This window comes from Dromaius novaehollandiae, chromosome 5, assembly GCF_036370855.1.
Source record: "Dromaius novaehollandiae isolate bDroNov1 chromosome 5, bDroNov1.hap1, whole genome shotgun sequence".
In the NCBI taxonomy this organism is placed as follows: domain Eukaryota; kingdom Metazoa; phylum Chordata; class Aves; order Casuariiformes; family Dromaiidae; genus Dromaius; species Dromaius novaehollandiae.
Window position 1 is genome coordinate 45,439,835 of NC_088102.1, and position 20,661 is coordinate 45,460,495.

At 40.8% G+C, this 20,661-nt stretch overlaps 1 protein-coding gene across 2 annotated transcripts in view; it reads left to right on the forward strand.

The window, feature by feature from the left end:
- The first annotated feature begins 3,571 nt into the window (after positions 1-3,571).
- CSTPP1 (centriolar satellite-associated tubulin polyglutamylase complex regulator 1) overlaps positions 3,572-20,661 on the forward strand; it is an 85,634-nt gene continuing 68,544 nt past the window's right edge. The window contains exons 1-2 of one of the 2 annotated variants that reach the window (XM_026093274.2): positions 3,803-3,922; positions 15,360-15,462. In XM_026093274.2, the coding sequence (XP_025949059.1) occupies positions 3,877-3,922; positions 15,360-15,462 (149 nt within the window). In that variant the 5' untranslated portion in view covers positions 3,803-3,876. Of the gene's footprint in view, positions 3,923-15,359; positions 15,463-20,661 lie in introns of both variants that reach the window. The other variant, XM_026093275.2, reaches the window with a different exon arrangement.

A 20,661-nucleotide genomic window follows, 5' to 3' on the forward strand; every position in this document is an offset into this window, starting at 1 on the left:
CTGTTTTAAGATAGGAAAAGACTCTGGAGACTCAGAGGGTGAACAAGAAAAACAATAAACAGTTTCCTTGCATTTCTTGTGAAACTGGCTTACATTAATTGCACAGAAATCAGAAGTGGAACAGCACTGAAGATTCCTCACAGCCTAGTTCTCTATAAGTCTTAGTTGTAGCACTTAAAGCAGTAGCATTTCCAACTGCCTTCTGGGGAAAAAAAAAAAAAGAAAAACGTTAAGTTTTTCCTTCCAATACATTTAGGCTTTATTGTAGCTACTTTAGCAATAATTGTTACAATTCTAAGCAAATAAAATGTTTTATTCCAATAAAAGGTAGTAGGAGCCAGATGAAATGAGTCAGCCTGTTTAAAACAAGGCATTTCCTCTGGAATTAGCTGCTTGATATCTAGTCCTGTTTATTATTCTATATAACACTTTCTGAAAGAGGAACTGCTGCTCAGTAGACCTTTAATTAATAAAAGGAAAAATATTTCAGATCAACTTTGATAATATCATGTAGAAAGGTGAACATAAAAACAGTCAAGACAATTAACACAGTGGGGATAAAATATGTGAGAGTGAAGGAGAACAACAATCTGATCTAAGCAAAATTGCTGAGAAACACATACAAAACCGACACAGCCTGGAATTTTTCAGTCCATGCATCCTAACTTAATAATGGAATTATCTTTCATAACACAGTTTAGATTAGACCACTGAGTATTTTCAAGCTTGTGGGCACAGGGTATAAATTGGTCCAATTTACCTAATGGTATGAATTCTGAAAGACTACTTAAACCATACTTTAAAAGTGAATTAAGCTAAATCAGATCAATGTCACCCCAATTCTGAATGAGTATGTCCACAAAATAAATCAATGCAGTCCAATCAATCCTCTTGAAAGGCTGATCTGGGTTCCTAAATGTCCCTGGGATAAAACTCGGTCATTTTAGCTAAGGAATATAAGCATCACCATGACTCTCTCGGTAAGCAATTACCCGGGGAATCTACTCCATAAGGTTAAGTCCTAAAATGAGGCCTATACCTCTGATACTCTACTAAGGGGTTGCTGACAAAGAAAACTACTATTTTTCACTGTCATTCTTTCAGCTGGGTCCAAAAGAACATTAAATCTCTGTTTGAGCGTTGCCTCTCTTGGGGCACCTATTAAACCCACAGGTGTTTTTCAGTGACCCAGAAGAGCCTTCTCAATATAAAAAAGCCTTTTATTAAAATGCAGTAGACTAGGGTCCTAAGATTAATATGAAAAAAAAAAAGATTATAGCCATGGCCAGACTGGCAGGATCTTTCCCTTTGCAGATCACAGGCTTGAGAGAACAGGTGAGTCCTGCAGTTAATCTGTTGGATCGCCTAATCCTGGCTCTGGCAAGCCCACAAAGATGACAGTAAACAGTGAAAGTCTATGCATGGCTCCAGAAATGACATCTTGTTTTTATATAGTTTTCTTTGAGTCATTAACAGTCAGGCGCCACGACTGCTGAAACTTATCATTATTACAACCACAAAGGGGCTTAGTGTCCAAAAGGATTCCCTTAGCTGGTTTAAGAAAATTAAAAAGTCTAATCCATAGAGAACAAAAAGTAACAAGAGAAAAATCCCAGAAAGAATGAGAAATAGAAATGTTATAATGTAGTATTTAAAACCAGACTCTTGTAAATGAGTGCTCCTGATGCTCATGAAGGAGAAGTGTTTTACAGAGACTAACCAACAAAATTAACAGTGCACAACCTGTGGAAGGCTCCTACTAGCCCTGCTTACCAGCAGTTTAGGAGAGGAAAAGCTTTTACATTTGTTTTTTCAACAGCAGCAAAACTGCCTGGCTGATGGTAAACGACTGTGTTTACTGCTTGTGCAAATAGAGATCTTGATGTTAGTTTTAACAACCCCGGAACTATGCTCTGAAATCTAACGATCACAGGGGGTCTACAAATTCAGTGTGTCCTCTCCAACAGCAGGTAGTAACAGATACTTCATCCTGAAGTGTCAGAAACCCTAAAGTGAGCAGTTACAGAATAAACTTCACGTAAGGAAAAATGTTTTCCAGATCCCCATCAGTCAGATAACTGGCTTCACTATGAAGTATGATAGCTCATATTCCTCCAGACTTTGTGCTCTTTTTTCCATATGGTTCAATTTGTAACAACATAATCCTGTATTTTTTTCATTCTGCATGAAAGTATCTACTTCCTTTCTAAAGTTTGCTGAATTCCTGGCCTCAAAAATATCTTGTGTCAATGCATTCCACAATCTTATTGTATCTGGTATCAAAAAGTTGCCTTTCCTTTAAATTTATAGCCTTTAAATATACAGAATTTTCTGCATTACAAAACTGAACAAATATGCTGTTCTAAACTAGCTTCACTATAGCACACATCATTTACATAACATTATAATTTTCTATGTTATACCTATCTTCTTTAAGACAATTTTATCTTTTTTTCTGATCATGCCTCACATTGGAGTGTCTCATTGTCTAATTGTTTTCTATATTATTGTCACTCCCCTTCTTTAAAATATTTCTATGTAAGCCATACCCTTTTAAAGACAGCACAATCCAAAGACAGCAGAGTGGTCCAGGCAAGACTTTTAGGGATAAAAATAGGGTAGTTATAACATCTAATTTGCTCATTTTAGCTGTGGCTGTCCTTTGTAGAAAGACAGAGCTTTGTTGTAGAAGTTAAGGTTGAGCTGCCAACAGTGACAGTCTGCTCTTTCCTCTAGTGCAATAAAGGCAGGTTATATCCATGCATAAGTAGTTTATTTAATTCCTGTTCTTTTGCATTTGACAGTAAAAACATTGACAACCCTTCCTCAGTCCTTCCTTTTTCAACTCCTGGGATTGCAGCCTGGGCTGGGCTTTTTCTAATGGTGCTGCAAGAAACTGCATTCCTTTGGGAACTTGGGCCCCTTCAGCTTCTAGAGAAGGTGAGCCCAGCAGGGCTGCTTCCAGCCTCAAGAACAGAGGCCTCTCTGATCCCCAGGAACCCAGGCCATTCCCAATGAGCAGAAATAGCCTGTAGTTCAGGGCTCCCCTGCTCATTTCTACTTTCCTGTGAACAACATGCAATTCCTGGTGCTGCCCATAGTCCCCTCTCGGGAGCACTAGGGTTGGGAAAAAGGGGTGCAGGTGTGGAGGAACAGTGCAGACAGAAGGATTGAACTGGTGGCCCTGGTCAGTCCCTGCTTTCCAGGGCAAGGCTGCTACACAAGGTCCTTCATTAACTCATTCACCTTCAAACCAGGCTCTTTCCCTCACAGTTGTTGTTCCAGAGTTTCCAACACCCCTCTGGTATTAGGCACCTTCTGATTTTCAACCTAAATTTAACCAGAAAGGTTATTTACACCTTTGTCCTCATGCCATTGTAGCTCTTCAGCTTCACCAGCTCTTCTTGCTCTGTGTGTCTCTTGTCCCTGTAGTGCCATGTCACCCCACAGCCCCTGCCCCCCAGCCAGGCCAGCATGCTGTCCCACAGCCCCCGCCTCGCGGCCAGGACGCCATGTTGCCTCGAGGCCCCTACCCCGCCCCCGGCCAGGCCGCCATGTTCGCTCGCTTCTCTGGAGACCCTCCCCACAAGGTCACACCTGACCTCCCGGGCCCGGGCCTGCACTTACCCCCAGGCTGCGGGAGGCCGCCTGGGGGTGCCGGGCCCGGGGCGAGCCGGGGCCAGGGGAGAGGCCGGGCCGGGCCCGGCTCGGCTCATCACCCCGCTCGGGAGACTTTCGTCCCGGAACGTTGGTGGCGCGGGCGCGTGTTCCCAGCCGGGGCGAGCGGACGAGCAGCACTCGGCCTTATGCGCGGCGGGAGCGTCGGGCGCCTTGGAAACGGACGGAAGCCGGGAGGGGAGCGGAGGCGGCGGGAGGATGCTGAGCCCCGAGCGGCTCTCGCTGCCGGGGCCCGAGTACCTGGGTGAGGAGCGGGCCGGGCCGGGCCAGGCCGGGCCGGGGCAGCTCGGAGGGGCGTGGGGAGGGCTGCGGGGCCGGGTGGCGGGCGGGTGAGCGCCGCAGCGGCGGGCCGCGCCGGGAGGGCAGAGCCGCCCTCGGGGCCTGAGCTGGGGTCTCTGTACGCGTAGCGCTGCTGCGGGGCAGCGAGGCAGGCTGTAACCTGAGTTAGCCCGTTGCGTTTCATCTCCTGCCTTGCTCTCACCTCCCGCTGGGCAACCTCATTTTTACGCTCCTTCCTCCACATCAGAGCTGCAGCTGGTCTTACGTTGCGAGGTGGTTTGAATGTCAGCTTTTCTCCTGAAATATAGTATTGATAGTGTTTCCTACAGATCTCCTTGTGTCATGTAACATGGAGATTTTTTTTTTTTTGACTTCTGGAGCAACGGCTCCTTAATGGACCGTTTCTTTTTAAACGGCCTCTAACGCGGTTCGTGTTACTGCTTGGTGCTCCAGTAAAGTAAGGAACAAATTGTTTTGGAGTTACTCGGTTAACTGAAAATAATTGTGATGGAATGAAGTCAATATTGTTTAATTTAACTGCTAAAGACAAGATGAATTATAAGTAATAAGCCTTTGGAACATGTTCATGTTAACATTTTTAAAGTGAAACTCTTCAGCCATAGCCTTCTAGGACCAGCAGGCTGTTTGGAAATAGGTTTTATAAAGATATACATAATTCACTGTGGCTTTTTCATTCCAAAAAAGTAAAAGAATTGGTATGGATTGGTTTGTGCTACTTGTTCCACCATCATTTTGCCATCTGCGGTAAGTCAAAATGGAACAAGTGTAGAGAAACATTGCTAGCTTCCAGGAGATGTAAAACCTGCCTTGCAAGGGGGAGGCTAAAGACCTTAGTTTGTTTAGCCTAGCAAAACTATGAACAAGTATGGATGTGACTGCTCTTTCCAAGTGCATTATCATGATACATAGTGACGGCGGAAGAAGACATTTAAGCAAAAGAGTAATCTAATTCCTCTTGGAGTGTAATCCCTCTGTGCTTTCCCTGTTAGACTACTGTTATGATACTTTGTGCATGCCTGCATAGCTGCAATGCTATTCTGCATTAAGGAAACTCAAGCTACAAATAAGAGTTTATCTGGTGCTCTGTCCAGGGTGATTATCTCAGGAGACTCACTTTCCTGAAGTTGTTATTACTGATTTCAATTTTGGAGCTAGTTCAGGTATTTGAGAACAGCATCACAGTGTGCCATGTAGATACACCCTTTGGTTTTGTGTTACTCTATTATGCTACATCAGCATTTTCAACCTACGCTTTAATAGAGAGACTCATAACTATTCCACAGAGTTGCTCTAGGCTGAAACTTGCTAAACTTCATTTTTTAATGAGCCAACTTGGTTTTAGGTTCATGTAATTGTTTTTAATGAAATAAGTCGCTTAACTTTTACTTATGTGAAACTTGCAGTAAGGATTGAATCGCTCAAAACAATCTAGGAAGCATAGACTAAGAATTCTTAAAGTGTAATAATAAATAACCAGTTTTCTGTTTTATTTAAATCTGAAATTGAGCAATAAGACTTCTAAGAGATGTGCAAGGCTGCTAGGTAGAGACAGCTATAATAACCTCCTTAAAATGGATATCCTTTTATCTCTGTTCTACATGCTGCTCTACCATTCCCTTTTCATTCTCCTAAAACCTTCTAAATTATTCTGGCATTGGGATCAGAAAAAGACGTATGTGCATGTCAGGTTGAGCAAAAACTTATGTAAGAGCCTGTTCTGTCCTTCTGTTTAAGTTGCAGTATTCATTGTTTAGCAGCGGAAAAACGCCCACTACATGATGTTTTCCTTACCTGTAAATGTCACCAAGAATATATATTTTTTCTCTTTATGAGACTTTGTAACTTACCAAACTGCTCACGGATTCTGTTGACCGAAAACAAAGGTCTTATTAACAGAAAAACAGTTAAAAAAAAAAAAAAAAAAAAAACCTAGTGATTTCATAACGTCTTTTAATATCTTCTTCATTGACTTGGCTCTCTGAAATTGCCATTCTTCAGATTAGGTGGGAAGCCCTCTCCATTTGTCCTATTGTGTGGCTCAGTCTTATTAATACCATTATCTGATGTGGGGTTGTAAGCAATTGTGATAAACAAGTTTCACTTTCTGTAATTTCACTCTGAAGTTGTGTTGCCCCAGGCTGCTGCATAATGTATTCTCTGAGTCTCTAAAATCAAATGGCACTCTCTTTCCTCATGTGGGATGGGCAGACTTCACTTAATCTGTTTTCCCCTTTTCCTTTCTCAAAACCAAAAATGGACTCAAGAATAAAATGAGTGGCCAAAATAACATTACTTGCCACTTGCTGTGTTACATTTTTTTTCTCTTTGAGATCATTCTTCCATGTCCAATTTGAATGCGAAGACCAGTATGTGCTTAAAACACATTCTAAGACAAATAAAAGCAGTTGTGAGTTAAAATAGAAAGGAACAAGGAGAAACAGATCAAGTATTTACTGAAGATGAAAAATAACTGCAAATTTTTGATACAGCAGGGTTCCTGGAAAATAGATAACAGGGTGGCACATCTAATGCCACAGTGATTGTGAGACAGTAGGTAAAAGAACGGAGATGGCTGATGCTTAGTGACAGGAAAGGTGATAGGCTCTGGAGGATAGGCAGAAGGGCCACTCTGAAGAAGTTGTTAAAACTGGGATGTTTTAAACAGCATTTTCACTGAATAGACAACATCTACTGCTTGAAGTTGGAGATAGTGATGAAAATGCATTTTACATTTGATGGATGAGACTGGAACTACAGTAGGCAAAATGAAGCCTATCTGAGTCATTCTTATCCATGCCTTCCTCATTATGGTTTAATAACTGGTGATTGCTCTGTTATTTATAGCAGGCAACAAAGCACTTAGAAGGCAGTTGCACGAGTAGAACAATAAACTGAAGCTTCAAATTGCAGATTTTCTTTTCCCTTTTCTGTTACATAGAAAATGTAGTAGTTTGTTGAAAAATTCTAAATTTTTATTTTCCTCTGGTTTCTCCCCCTCTCCAACCCCAACTCCAGGATGTGCTTTCTATTCTTCCTGTGCCAATGTAAGACATGTAAGAACACGAATATTCTGGTAGGAAATTCCTTATCTGTAAAGCATGGGGCTGTTAAGTGCAAGAAACAAGGGTCCTGTTTCCTCGTCTCCCTCAGAAGAGGTCCCAGGAGTAATGAGTAGAAAGAACATTTGTGGTAGTGGCACTCTTATAAAATCAAAAATAGTTCCCAGCAGAGAACTTCAGTTGTGTAGAGACTTCACAGACAGTGAAGGTTTACTTTTCTTCTGAACAGTATTAAGAAATACTGAGCTGGGAAGTCCAAGTGCAATTGTTTTCTTTAACTAAATAATCAGTGTATGTGCTACGTTAGTACCCAGACATCTCAGCTGACACTGAGTCTCCCCTTGTTCTGGCTATTTGACAAGTCTGTGTGAGGCACTCTGGCTGAAAGAGCTCATCTCTAAAAAGAAGATAATGCCTGTTTTTCTCTTCCTTCTCCTGTTGTACAGATAGGGGAGCTAAAATGTGGAGCATAAATGACTTCTCCAGTGGTACATGAGAGTTTGCTTATACAAATACTAGTTTTGAATCTTTTTAGACTCAGTCTAGTACTTTCACTGAAAGCTTCACGTTTCATTCCCAAACCAGCAGTTGCACTACAGGACTTACCATCTTAACTGAAAAGATATCAGGTGAAATCTGATCCTGATCTAGGTAGAAGTATAGATTATATACTTAATGCACTTATAACAAGCTGGAATGAGAATTACTTTCACAATGCTACTGATGCATAACATAAATTTAGATAAGAAGATAGCTCAACAATTTTGCAATACCCATAGTCCAAAATAAGCAGTTGGACATAATTTTACTGTCATATTTGTGTGTAGTGAATCCAGTGTTAATGATAATATGTGCAGTTGTTCTGCTTTCTATTAAAATAAAAAGCATCCCCTGGAAAAGTAAGCTCAGATAATTAGTCATATGCTCAAGGGGCACTGTGATAAGGCTACGTTTTGACTTTCTGCAGTATGGCTAGGATCTCGAACAATTCTATACTGAAGCATTTTTACTTGTCTATTTGCTTCATTAGATTACTACTTAGCTTATTTATTTCTGATATACCAGTCATGATAGTATTTGACGTCTGCCTCTTTGCATTCCAAACCATACCACTCTGCTACTTGGTAGAAGGCAAAAAAAAAATCCCACCTGCTGCTTCACTTTGGGATGAGTGTTGTTAATAATGTTCAGACACTTAAGACAGCAAATATAAAGTATTTTGACATATAGCTGTATTATTAGTGCTTGTGAAAGCTGATAGCTACAATCAAAGCTGATACGCCAATGTAAGCATGTTTTCTGCAAGTTTGAAAACCTCCTTCTGCTAGGATTCTCCTGACTTGTCATATAGCACCAACCTATATGCCCGTACATCTTTTATGCTTTCAAGCAAAACCCACCAATCTTAGTAAACAAAGTAGTAGGGGTTTTTTTGTGAGATGGATGGTGTTCATCAGCATGTAAGTAAAGATGATCAGAATCCTGAGAGAAAAATTTGGGATTATGTGAATTATATCCATCTCCCTTCCAAGTTATTCCTCTGGCAGGCTTAAAGTAGATGGTTTTGGTGCTACTGCCTCCTTCTAAAGGGAACAGGGCAACACTAATGGTATTTTGAAGCAGCTGGTAGTGGAGAACTTGTGATTTCTAGCAACTGTACTACATCTTGTAGGGAGTGGCCTGCTGGGGGCGGGGCTTGGACAATGAAATCAGACTGTGTCCAGTCTCAGGATATTGTATGTGCAAACTGAACTACAGTAAAGTGTCATGGTCTGTGATTAGTATGCTGATAAATTATTTGAAGCACGAATCTTCAGTTATGCTCAAGATTAAATTCTAAACTGAACATTTCTTAAATTTTTTGTTGAAAGTGGTTTTGAAGTTGTGAGCATACAAAATACTTTATAGCTGGGTCGTATGCCCACTTAGCATGAGTCCCTGAATATGTACATATCTCACATTGCAGTGTTATCTCTGGTATGGCCAGGCCTGCTTGCACTTTGTTATATGTTCTGTCCCTCAAAAAAAAAAAATCGTTAGGGTTAATAGAAAATCATACTGTTGAGTCTTGCCAAGCTAGAAGGAACTACAGCTGTACAGCAATTTAACTTTTGGGTTGATTGTTTTGTTTATATCTCTTGTTCAGTCTGTTCCTTAGTGATATCCGAAGTGATTTGAAAAATCATCCTGAAATTCCATTAATGCTGGAAAAACTTCCAGAGTAAACATGATTCTGTTCTTGCACTTTGCATCCTTGCCACTTCCCTCTTGCATCATTGGTTTTTTGGTAGTGTTTGCATGAAATTGGGCTCATGTTACTATAGATGTGTGTTTCCAGTGTGTGGTAATACAGTAGTGCCTTTAGTTAAACTCCAATTTAAAATAAACTGTGAAAGTGTATTTAGCCATTACTTTCTACATTATCTTAGAGATTTAAAAACAACAAATATTCAAAATACGTTAGAGCTTGTAATGCTCTTGAATTTCTGATAATTGAAATGAGTTATAAAGTTAATTGCATCAAGTGTTGTATATTTTCAGCACTTCAGTTGAGGAGAAGGGAAATAATAAAAATGGTCTCATTATTCAGGGATTCTCCCTCCTGGTTTTTCAACACCTTCTGCTATGCCAAGAATGAACCAGCCATCAAAAAAGCTCTTTTATGTATATACAGTACAAATTGTTCTGGAAGACAGCTGGTGTTCCAGAGGAAGATATCTCTTATGAAGAGTTGAGCAATGTCATAGCTAGCTGATCCACTTTGAAATAAAGACTTGCCACTGGTGCTTCTTTGAACAAAGTGTGCTTGGGGGCCTGCACTGGTATGTATTTTAACAGCCTATACCAGTTTATTCCAATCATACTCTTTCTTCAGCAGGTTTAGCACACTTCGTTTTTCTTTTGCAGCACCTGCTGCTAGTTTTGTTGCATCTTCTGGCCTTCCCATGTTTACTATTCCTTTCTAGCATGACATGTGGTATCATTTCTTGGGAAGTGTCCTGGTAGAGTGATCTTCAGTTTTTACTGTCTGTATTTCATAAAAGGCAAACTTGTTGGATAGAGAAGCTTCCTATTAATGTAGCATTAGGGAGATGTACCCGAATGATAAAACTAGGAAACTAATATGCAAAAGATTAATGTGGCTAGCATGATCGTGTTGCCAATATGTGCTGAAGTGGGTGGCATGTAACTAATACAAATAGTAAATTTAATTAATGCAAATGACACTTATAAGGTCTTAATCCTATCCATTCCTGAGCACTGCTGGTGATAAAAACATTGCATATATGCAACATTGTTATTTAAAGGTGATATATATTTCCCTCCCTCCTCCTCCTGAATTTCTGACTTTGAGAATTTTAGTGCCTATATTCTGTCTCATGATATTGTATTATCTGCTTTAAACTTCGCTTTTTATTCAAGGTTTTTCAAGTATCAACATTTGTTCTTATAATATTTATAACCAAACTCCAAAATTAGCAGGATTGTTTGTTCTTATAAGAAGACTGAAACAAGTCTTCCAGTGGCTTCTACAAAGATTGTTTTTACTATTTTAAATAAATATGCAAAAATGATTTGGTACAGTTATGGCTAGATGGAATTAGCTGTGATTAAGTCTAAGCTGTTGTAGTGAGGTATATAGCGACTGTGGCTTGACTGTGGATGTAAACCTTTTATTTGCCTTTTGCTTGTAAGCTGGAGGAAAATGTAATACTGCTTGGTCTGGCCATGCTTGAATTGAACAGCCACTGTTCAGCTCAGAACTTGGTTCAAAGCCAAAAGTGCATTAATTCCAAAATTCACTTTGAGCCCGGGGCATGTGATGGATGGGGGGGAAAGGGGTGAGCATGTGAACATAGTGGCAATACCATCAGAGTCTGTTCTCCTCAGGAAAGTGCTGCAGGAGCTGACCGAAGGGGCACTGTTGTTCATATCATTACTGACTGAGCAGAGACTGTAAGTGTAACGTCGCTGTTGGTGGTTTAGTGATAAGAATCTACTAAGCACCAGGACTTGGGCTGTCAGAAGATTCCTCTGTAAGCATATACTGTCAGATCTTTCTGTGAAAGCTGCCTGGTAGTTTTTAAATCTGACAATGAACAGTAGCACCTGCTGAATGAGTGTGGCAGGGACACTTAACTGTTTGGGGTAGTTGTGTGGGATTTCAGGGAGGAATTTAGCAAATATGGGTTGCATGAACTGTTAACATGGAAGGTTCCCTTTGAGTGGGGTGGAGAGCCTTTGCATAGCTTTGAGTAGACTAGTCTCGATCTGGTATGTTTGGAGACTGTTGTACCTTCTTTCTTTCTTACTATTTGCTACTCTGTCAAACTACAATGCAATTAATTCTTAATTTGATGCTTCTTTCTGTTGAGAGAGAGACACAGTTTGTGGACTGTATTGAAAGAGATGCTAAAAAAGTGGGTATCCAGCTCTTCTATGCTCTGTAAAGCACAAGATGTAGATTTTACTTAATGATGGGATTGGATGTTGAGCCATGAGATTGCCTATTACACAATGTTCCCCCTGAAAAAAGTATTATATCCATCAGTGAGGTCATATTGGTATTTTGGTATCTGGTATTACCCAGTGAAGTATGTGATTCAATTTGATGGAAGGTTTGGTTTTTCTCTCATGTTGTCCTGGATCGGGCATGTTACAAAGACAAAGCAAGTACAGACTCTGACTAGGGATGTGAGGAACAGTAATGTATGTTCCAGCCTAATTCCAGTTTGTGCCTTCTTGTCCTGCTGTACCTGTGCTCTCAGAGGTGGACCACTGCTACCTGCACATTCTCCTCACCCCATGAAGGCAACGGCTGGAATCAGCAGCTCATTCTTGTTTTCTTTCTCCAGGCTAACACTGTTCCTTCTTGTCTCCTACTGTTTCCCTCCCCAGTCAAAATACTGGAGCAGAACAGAGTAGCTCTGTTGGTCCTAGAAAAGGTGTGGGTGAAAGGAGGCTGTACAGTGGAGGAGGGAGGTAGACAAAAACCTATAGGCTAAGGAGATGGGGGAAGGCATGGGCCATCTTGTACTAATGAAAGACCCAAGGGATAGATTTTTAGCTTAGTGAGACTGGGTTAACTTCTGCATCTCAAGAAGGGCTGAGAAAGAAAATCTTCATCAGCATGCCACTGACCCTTTGTCCAAAAAGCTTGATAGTATCATAACACTTTCTGGTCTCAGCTCTTAGGAAAGATTCAAAATGCTATTGCTGCTCCACTAGTAGGATGTACCTCACAGACACCCACAGCGTGCCACCTGAAGTCCTCATTTGGCTATCCTTGACTGAAGGAAAAGGTTGCAGCAGTAGGTCCTTTATGGAAAAAAACAGAATAATCTCAGGTGGGTTTTGAGGCATACAATTCAAAACTGTTTTTCTCAAATTATGTGAGATTTTCAAGCAATAAATCAATCAATGCTGAAGATAACCTATTGTAATACATTCTGTGGGGAAGTTGCGGCGTACTGGAATTCTATCGATGAGGAAACAAATAGAGGTAGCAAGCTGTTACAGTGTAGTTGCATGAGCATTTGGGTTTTATGTTCTGATTTGGACTTGCTGCCTTATAGTTGTGAAGTGAACCTCCAAAATATGAGCAATGGGTACATCCGTGCAATAGTATCTACCTGAGCTTTTAAAGAGGCAGAAACAGTCTTAGAAACCTATGAACTACCTTATTTATTTTACATAGGAGCCCCATGGACTTTATAACTCTGTGCTTGCATAAATAGGTAATGTTCCAATATGGTTCCAGTGTTTGTTATGGAAAGTACCATTTGTATGAATTATGGAACTACCATTTTGCTACAGCCAGACTCCTGGCATTTTATTCTGCCTCTTTGGCCTGTAGAACCTGCCTGCAAATTACATTTTAGTCTCTGGATTTTTTGTGTAGGATAGAGTTGGTTCAGTTATAAAACATACCACTTGTACCGTTCCATGGAACCAGGCAGCAAGTGAACAGGAAGCCAGAGCTGGAATTTGGTTTGGCAGTGTGAACTGTGCTACCTGGAAAACAGCAGAGTAGTGGAAGAGCCAAAGAGAGAGGCTTCTAAAGTAGACTGCAAGTGCTGTTTTTCTTTCAGCTCCTCTGCTCACCAGCTCCTTCCCTTCCCCCTCTCCTCACCTACTTTTCTGGGAAATATGGAGAGAGGTTCTTTGCCAGGATCCTTGGACCAGGCAACAAAAAGCTTAACAAAAATATCCTTCTGGGAAGTTACTGAATTTTTATAACAGTGACTGTATTCAGCTGTGATCCATATATATTTTGCGTACACTTTTAACTGTGGCAGAGATGTCCCTGAAATTCTGTGTCAAAAGTTAATTTCATCTCCAGCAGTAGACTCAGAGGTATTAGTTGGAGACGCCAGTCTTACTGTGCTGTGGAGCACTGTGGGAGAGTTGCCTATTCCCTTAGTTTTTTAGGAGAGAGGTTGATGACTCTAGAGAGGTGAAATACAACAAAAATATTTCTTTCATTGATAGGGGCCATTACCTCCCCACAAAGTTTAGAGAATGGCTTTGCAGTTGAGACTGCGCTTCTTGCAGACTGAGATGACGGGAGGCCTGTTTGCTAGTACAGGCTTAATGTGGTACCACTGACAGCTCAAGAGTGGCTGGGAAGATGGTTCCCGAGTGCAAGATGGGCTGCATAATGAAGCAGGAGGAAAGATGGGCTGAAATGAAATTACCCAGTTGCTGTTATCTGAAGACTGTGACTGAGCTGCACGACTCATTCCTCCCTCAGGGGACACAGGTGCGCAGAGCTATTTTTCTTTAATCACTCACATAAATTTATTTTATTTCTTTGCATTAAAATAATTAAATAAATCTACGCCCTGTATCTTTTTATTGCCAGATAATATCTTTGAACCTTTGGCTTACCATTTTGCTATCAGCTGCGAGGTATTTTCCAGGGTGTGCTTAACCAATTTTACCATTGTCCTGAAAAGTGTTGTAGGCAGAGAAATCCCCTGATAGCAGTCAGTGTTCCTATGAACTTTTAATCATTGTATCCACTGGGAATAATCATTTCCGGGCCTCTCTTGAAGTCCACCTGCCCCACACTAAGATGAAAGGGACTTCCATGCTGTGTATCAAGTAGTGCAGGCCTGACGCTTACCAGGATATTATGCACAAATTAAAATGGTTTGATGAATACTGATGTGGGTCTGAGGTTGGCCAGTTACTGATGAGGGGATGATGCTGCCAAGTCTGGAACAGACTGGCAAGGAGCAAGAACAGATTTTGCCTTTTCTGTATCCCCTGAGGGTTTTCTCCTGCTCTTTTTAGGACACGACACTACTTGCAAAGGTGCAGAAGCATATGTGTTTAAGATGGAGGTGTGTGCTTTGGGAACAGGGTTTGTGTGCTTTCCAGGTTAGGAACGATTTTCCTGGGTTTGTTGTGACTTGTCTTCTGATTGTTGAACTTGTAGTTTTGGAAAGTCTACTGCTTGCTAGTTGGCATATCACCCCACACTCGGCTCTTTGTTGCTCTGAGTTGGTTTCTAGCCAAAAACATCAAAGGGGCTCAGTGGCAAAGCTGCACTGTTTCCTCTCTGGTAAATGCTTGACTTGTATAGAGCCTGTCCCCTGTGGAAGCAGTGAAATGGTTTAAGTACCAAACTGTCTTTACTCAGAAGTCTTCTTATAGGTGAGTGGCGTTCTTTGGTTAGGTACTGGCAGATCTACCACTTCTGAAACTTCCTTGTGTCCAGTTTAGGCAGTTATCTGAGACTGACTGTTGAGCGATATGAATATCTTTTGGCATTGAAACCTGCTCCTGCCTGCCACTCCAAGAACGTTCACTGATGCTTGTGTGGAAACAGATGTACTTTTAATTTGACCTTTAGAAAAAAGCTTTACAGAACAACCTTAGAGCACTTGACTTCAGTAAGGAGGGAAGGGAACACCTTAAACTCTGCAACAACTCCACTGATACAGCACTGACAAGCTGTATAGGAAAGGTGACTGCAATTCAGAACAGAGGGCAGGAACTCCTCTTAAATACGCATTTCCAGAAAGGCAGTCTCACAAGCACTTCTCTTCCTCTTTTGCTTCCAGAATCTCAGGAGATTTGAAAAAGAGTTAGCACTGTTAATCACTAACTCTGTGTAGCTGGGATAAAAAGCAAGAATTAACTCAGGAGTTTTACTATCCATATGTGAGAGAATGAAACCTCTACTCTTTGACTGAAAGAGCAAATGCTGGTTGGCTTGCTGTGTAAAGGCATGCTCAGATAGCCTGGCCTGGCTCTGGGCTTTGCAGGCCCCTTGTATTCTAATTTCTGTCTCTTGCTGTCTTTTATTTGCAGCTCAAAGACATGTCCTCACGTACATGGAGGATGCAGTGAGCCAGCTGCTGGAGAACAGAGAAGATATTAGTCAGTATGGCACTGCCAGGTTCTTCACTGAATAGTAAGTACATCAGGACACTGCCAATAGGGCCAGCCTGAGGGAGGTTTTTGAAAACAGGCAGGGTACATGGAGAATGGAGCTGGACACATGCTGATTATGTTGTGAATGCTGGATTTCACTAGGTTAGCCAAGGGCTGCCTGAGTATGTTTCAGAAATGTGCATCGGTTTCCTACAGTTCAGTTCCTCTCCTGTTACAAACACTCATGTTAAGCAGTCACTTTGGGCAATAGAGCTTTCAGAAAGTATAGAGAAGACCAATTTCTGCTTAGTTTAATCAGGCTGTTAGCCAGCATCAAAAGCAGGGACTATGTTTGGCTTCAGCAGCACTCATTTTTCCTTATTCTGAGTAGGAATTTGAACTGTTTTGTCCCCTTCTATGCTTGTTACCCTGTTGAATGCTTTAATATGACCCCTCTTTCTCCCTTATAACCTGCATGTGTTCTTAAATAATATACTTAACAATGGCTAGCACAGATAACTTCTTCCTACTGATTTGGAAGGATGTTTGGGGGAAGAACTGTGTACCGGTCTTCAGTGTTGTTGATGTTGACTCAGCTGGTTGCTGCGTGTTTTGCGAACTTATTATCTTATACAGTGTTTAAAACTCTTCCAGGCAACTGCATTAAAACTCTATCAGTAATGGGTGTGCTTGCAGTGGGTATATGTTTTGGTATATTTTTTGATGCCCATCTGAAAGTCTTTGCTTTCTTGCTTTCTTTCCTGCTAACTTCTCCTGAGGCAAATCAATGTGCAGAGAATTTCACAACAACCTCTGTACTACAGCAGGGGAAGAGGATCTTGAAGCACGGGATTACCTTTCTTCTTCAGCTGACTAGAGAAGAGGGTTTTTTTTTCCTTTTTTTTCTTTTCCTCTTCTTAGCTGTCTATCTAATCTCCAAATGAGATCTAACTTGTTAATTTGAGTGACAGCTGACTGGACAATTTCCATTATTTTTTCCTGCCCCACACACATTTTAAACTAGTAGACAAGGGAGATTTTCACTAGTAAATGAGTAGCTAAAGTAAATACTATAGTAAGACTGAGTGAGGATTCTTAAAGCAAATTTATTTTGAGACAAGATAACAAGCTAGTCAAGACTGGTGTGGTTTTGACCATGCTGGGCAGGGGAGATAAGGTTTGGGCCATCTTGCTACACCTGTTTGTATAACAGATCTTTTAAGTAGATGGCATTGTAACAGGAAAAGGTGGTTTCCTGGTAGTACCTCTATTTTTGCTCTCAACAGAGTACTTTGAACTTCCACTTGAAGTGAATCATCCACATTACAAAATCTGTAAGACTCAGGCAGTGGCTTACTGAATAAAGACAATTTTACAAGAGGAACTGAACAGCGTATCTAGGTTGTTTTGTTTTACTATTAACCTTTTTCTGTAGCTCAGTGTAATTAGAATGAATACTCACTTTATAAGATCTCATGAATCTATTTTAGAAGGCAGCAACATTGATTATACAAATCAATGAGCAGTATACTTCCGTGTTCTGTGCAAGTTGCGGTGGTGGTAGTCACTACTAAATGAGAGTTGTGGAGAATTAATCACTGACTGTAGGTACTGGGGTCAAATGAAGGTACAGCCTGTGCACTTGATGTGATTGGGAATCATGATGCTCCATCTGATATAGGTGACTTTCCATGGAAAGTAATTTGGAGACTAATCAATTGAAAAATCCTCAGTAAACAAGAGGTCAAGAAAGATAAAGAGGGTGACTATAATGACCTCCACCCACCCACCAGATTTGCTTGCCAGAGTTGAAGGCAAGGTGGCTCTCAAGTAGCCAGCTGAAACTGTCATTCAGGCATCTCTCCAGATCAGATTTGGTTTGCACCTGCTTTCAAGCTGACACCTCAGGGCCTTTTCTAAACTTCTGATCATGCATACCTTAAAAATTAAGTGGTGAACAAAGTCGTCTTCCACACTTTTTGAAACTGCTCACAGTACTTCTCTACAGTATTTCTTTGTCATGACCTGATGACCACCCTCTTTCCTCCTTCTATTTCTCTTCTACCTTTGGAAGAATAAACAATAATTCCTTATCACTATAACAAACAAAACTGTCAATATTTATTATCATGAATATGAAGTCACCATAGAATGCCACTCCAATTGACTTAGACACTAGAGATCATGTTTCTCCTAGTTATTTTCAAATGAAGATGTGAATTTCCATAATAGCATTGCATTCACACTGACTGCTCCATGGAGCTTCTGATTTCTTGAAAGACAGGAAAATACTCAGTGTTTGTCTTCTCTCTGAACGATGCAGAACTTGTCACTGTTGTCCCCCCCCCCCCCTTTTTTTTAATGTTATGGCTGGAGTTTAGCAGATGAAATGATGTCCCTGTACCAAAGCACAAATAGGCTTACTAATTCTGAGAGCTGTGAAACTCTTAACATATGAAATGTGGGAGTCATTCTTTAAAGTGGAGAATAAATTATCAGAAATTTGGATGTAGATATAATCAAAACAGGAAGTTTCCTATTATGAAAATGCCATCCGTTCTGGCTCCTAGACTTAGCCGTGAGCTCTCCCTGCCCTGTGGAATCCTATTCATCCCCCCAACTGTAAGCATTTTCTCAGGCTATGCTTTGGAGGCTACATTTGTGTTGGATTGCTCTGCCAAGCAAATCAGCTTGATCTTGATTTTTAGTTTTAATCTCAATATCTTCGAGCTCGAAGATAACTTGTGAGATTCCAAAAGGATTGTGTGTACTCTCCCAGTATTTTCCTTGTTGCAGGTTATTCTAGGTGAGAGGATTGGCATGTGCTCATTTTGAATAATGCTGGAATGATTTAAGATGAAGGGACTTGGTATTAGGGTGTGCCATTTTTCACATTGTGCTTTCCCTACTTATGTTCACTTAGAGAATTGGAGACCAAGCTCAGGGTTTAAATAGCTATCAGGTAGGCCCAAACAAGTGTTTTGTATATGGGATAAGACATTGATTTCTGCAAAGTTACAGAAAAGAATCAAGTTAGCGTGTCAAGGAGGAATGTTAGATATTCTCTAGGCTCTTTTCGGAGTACACTTTTCAGTAGAGTGGTACTCCGTGGATGTGTCCTGAATTCATCAGTGAAGAGCAGTCGTGTTCTTTCCATCAACAATCACAATGCCCCACCTTACCAGAAGTCACTTCACATCCTTATGACAGTTATAGCGACTATTTTATGGATAATTATTATTAAGAAAATAAGCAGTTTATGTTGGGTTTGATCTTTATTTGAGTAAGATTTCAGAGTTGGAAACTATATGATGATGTGTCTGTGTACGGATCAAGCAGTGAGTGTTTTGTAGGCAGTGACTGGTTTCTAGTTTGGCAAATTGAATTGGGTATGTATTTCACTACTGTCCACAGCCTAGCACTGGAATTGCTGATTGCAGAAGGCTAAGCTTCATCTCTACAGCTCTCTTTCCAGAATATTTCTTAATCTTTGAGAATATTTTTTCTCCCTCTTTATTCCATTGTTAATTTTTCCCATGTGGGAAAGCAGATGTCCACATCTGCTTTCAATCTTGAGAGTTCCTTGAGGCTCCCCTCATCTGACTCACTCCTAACTCTTACAGGAATAGGGCTCAGTCACCCTTCTGCCAATTAATCCACATCTTAGCTAAAAGAGTAAAATTATGCCTCTCTTAGGACTAGTCTTGATTTTACAGATTTGCTGAAATGCTACTGGTATTTGTTCATTATAAATCCCAGAAACCTCTGGTCTGCTTTGGAGTGTCCATGAAATGCAGACTCTTTCTTGAAGGCCGCCATATAATTACAGACTAATGCTGCTTTACTTCTTCCAGCCTGACTTCTCTGCCAACACATCTTAAAGGGACGTGTTCCTCCTATACATTATTCATCATCCTGTTTTCTTGATCTTTCCTGTACTGAAGAAAAACAGGGCCCACATGCTAATGCATTTGATCACACAGAGGGAAAGTGCATAGTATCCTACTTTGTATTTTCTGGGATCTTAAAGGGAGGCTATGTGTTTATTTCACTTCAGCTGGAAGAAGCAGCAAAACCTTTGTTTTTTTGATCAAGACACATCCTATTAGTAATTTTTGCTTTTCTTCTGTGCTAACTCTTTGCTTGAAACTTTCTCTCGCAACTCTCCCAGAGCTAGCAGGTAGACGGCCTACTCTGTTCAAGAGCCTTTGAAAGGCTCAGAATTATTAATCAATGATGATTTACCTTTGACAGGGAACTCTTCTCCCTATCACTTTTAAATGCTGCTTGATAAAGGAAATACAAATGAACTGGAGACATAGGAAAAAGGATTTTCTTGTATGGCCTTCTCTCAAGACACTTTGTTTTTCCTCATTTCTGGTGAAACGTCTCCCTGTCCACCTGCCAGCTGGAGCGTGATTGAGAAAGGCTTGCACCCTGCTGTTAGCTTGCCCAGGGGCATTGCGCCTTCCACTGAGCTCTGCAAATCAATGTTTGTGATTCCCCTTTTCTGTAAAGGATGTTTCAGCTGGGTTTAACTTGAAGTGCCTCTGCTGGATCTTGTGTGCACTGATGTGTTGTCTGATGACAATGTTGATAATACTTATCAAAAGGTGTCTGTGATGTGTGTGTTTGTTTTGGGGTGAGGGGTTGGATGCTGCTTTTAGGTCTGGTGTGTGCCTGGCACAGGCTTTCAGGAGCATAGGGCAGGACATGGAAATTCCAAGTCTGCCCTGCTGTAGAGAGAGCACTGTTTTACACAAAGGAATATTTTCTTTGTTCAAAGTAACAGGACTGCCAGTGCTATATAGATACTATAATGGGGAGAAGTATTAACTTACAGTACATGGAAGTGCCTCATTTTCTCCTGCTCCCTGGATTAGCTGGAACAATTTCTTCAACTCAGTCCTTAGGGACAAAAGTGATATCCCAACATCCTAGATGCACTATAATAGTTGAAAGGGAAAAGCACATATGAATCAAATGACCTGCAAACAAGAGTAAATATGTACATTACAGAAGGGTTTCCTAAAGGTTTGTTGCAAGGGTAGAGATGGTCATCTCAGTTGCCTAATTAATCTTCCTGTCTTGTTGATCCTGTTACACCTTCTGTAGGTCTTTCACTGTTTTCCTATTTCTCATGTCAAACTGAAACTTCCTATCTTCTCTTCTAAATTCCTCACAGTTCTGCCTTACTCTACTTTTCTGCTGCTTTCTTTAGTACTGTTCTCTTGGTTTC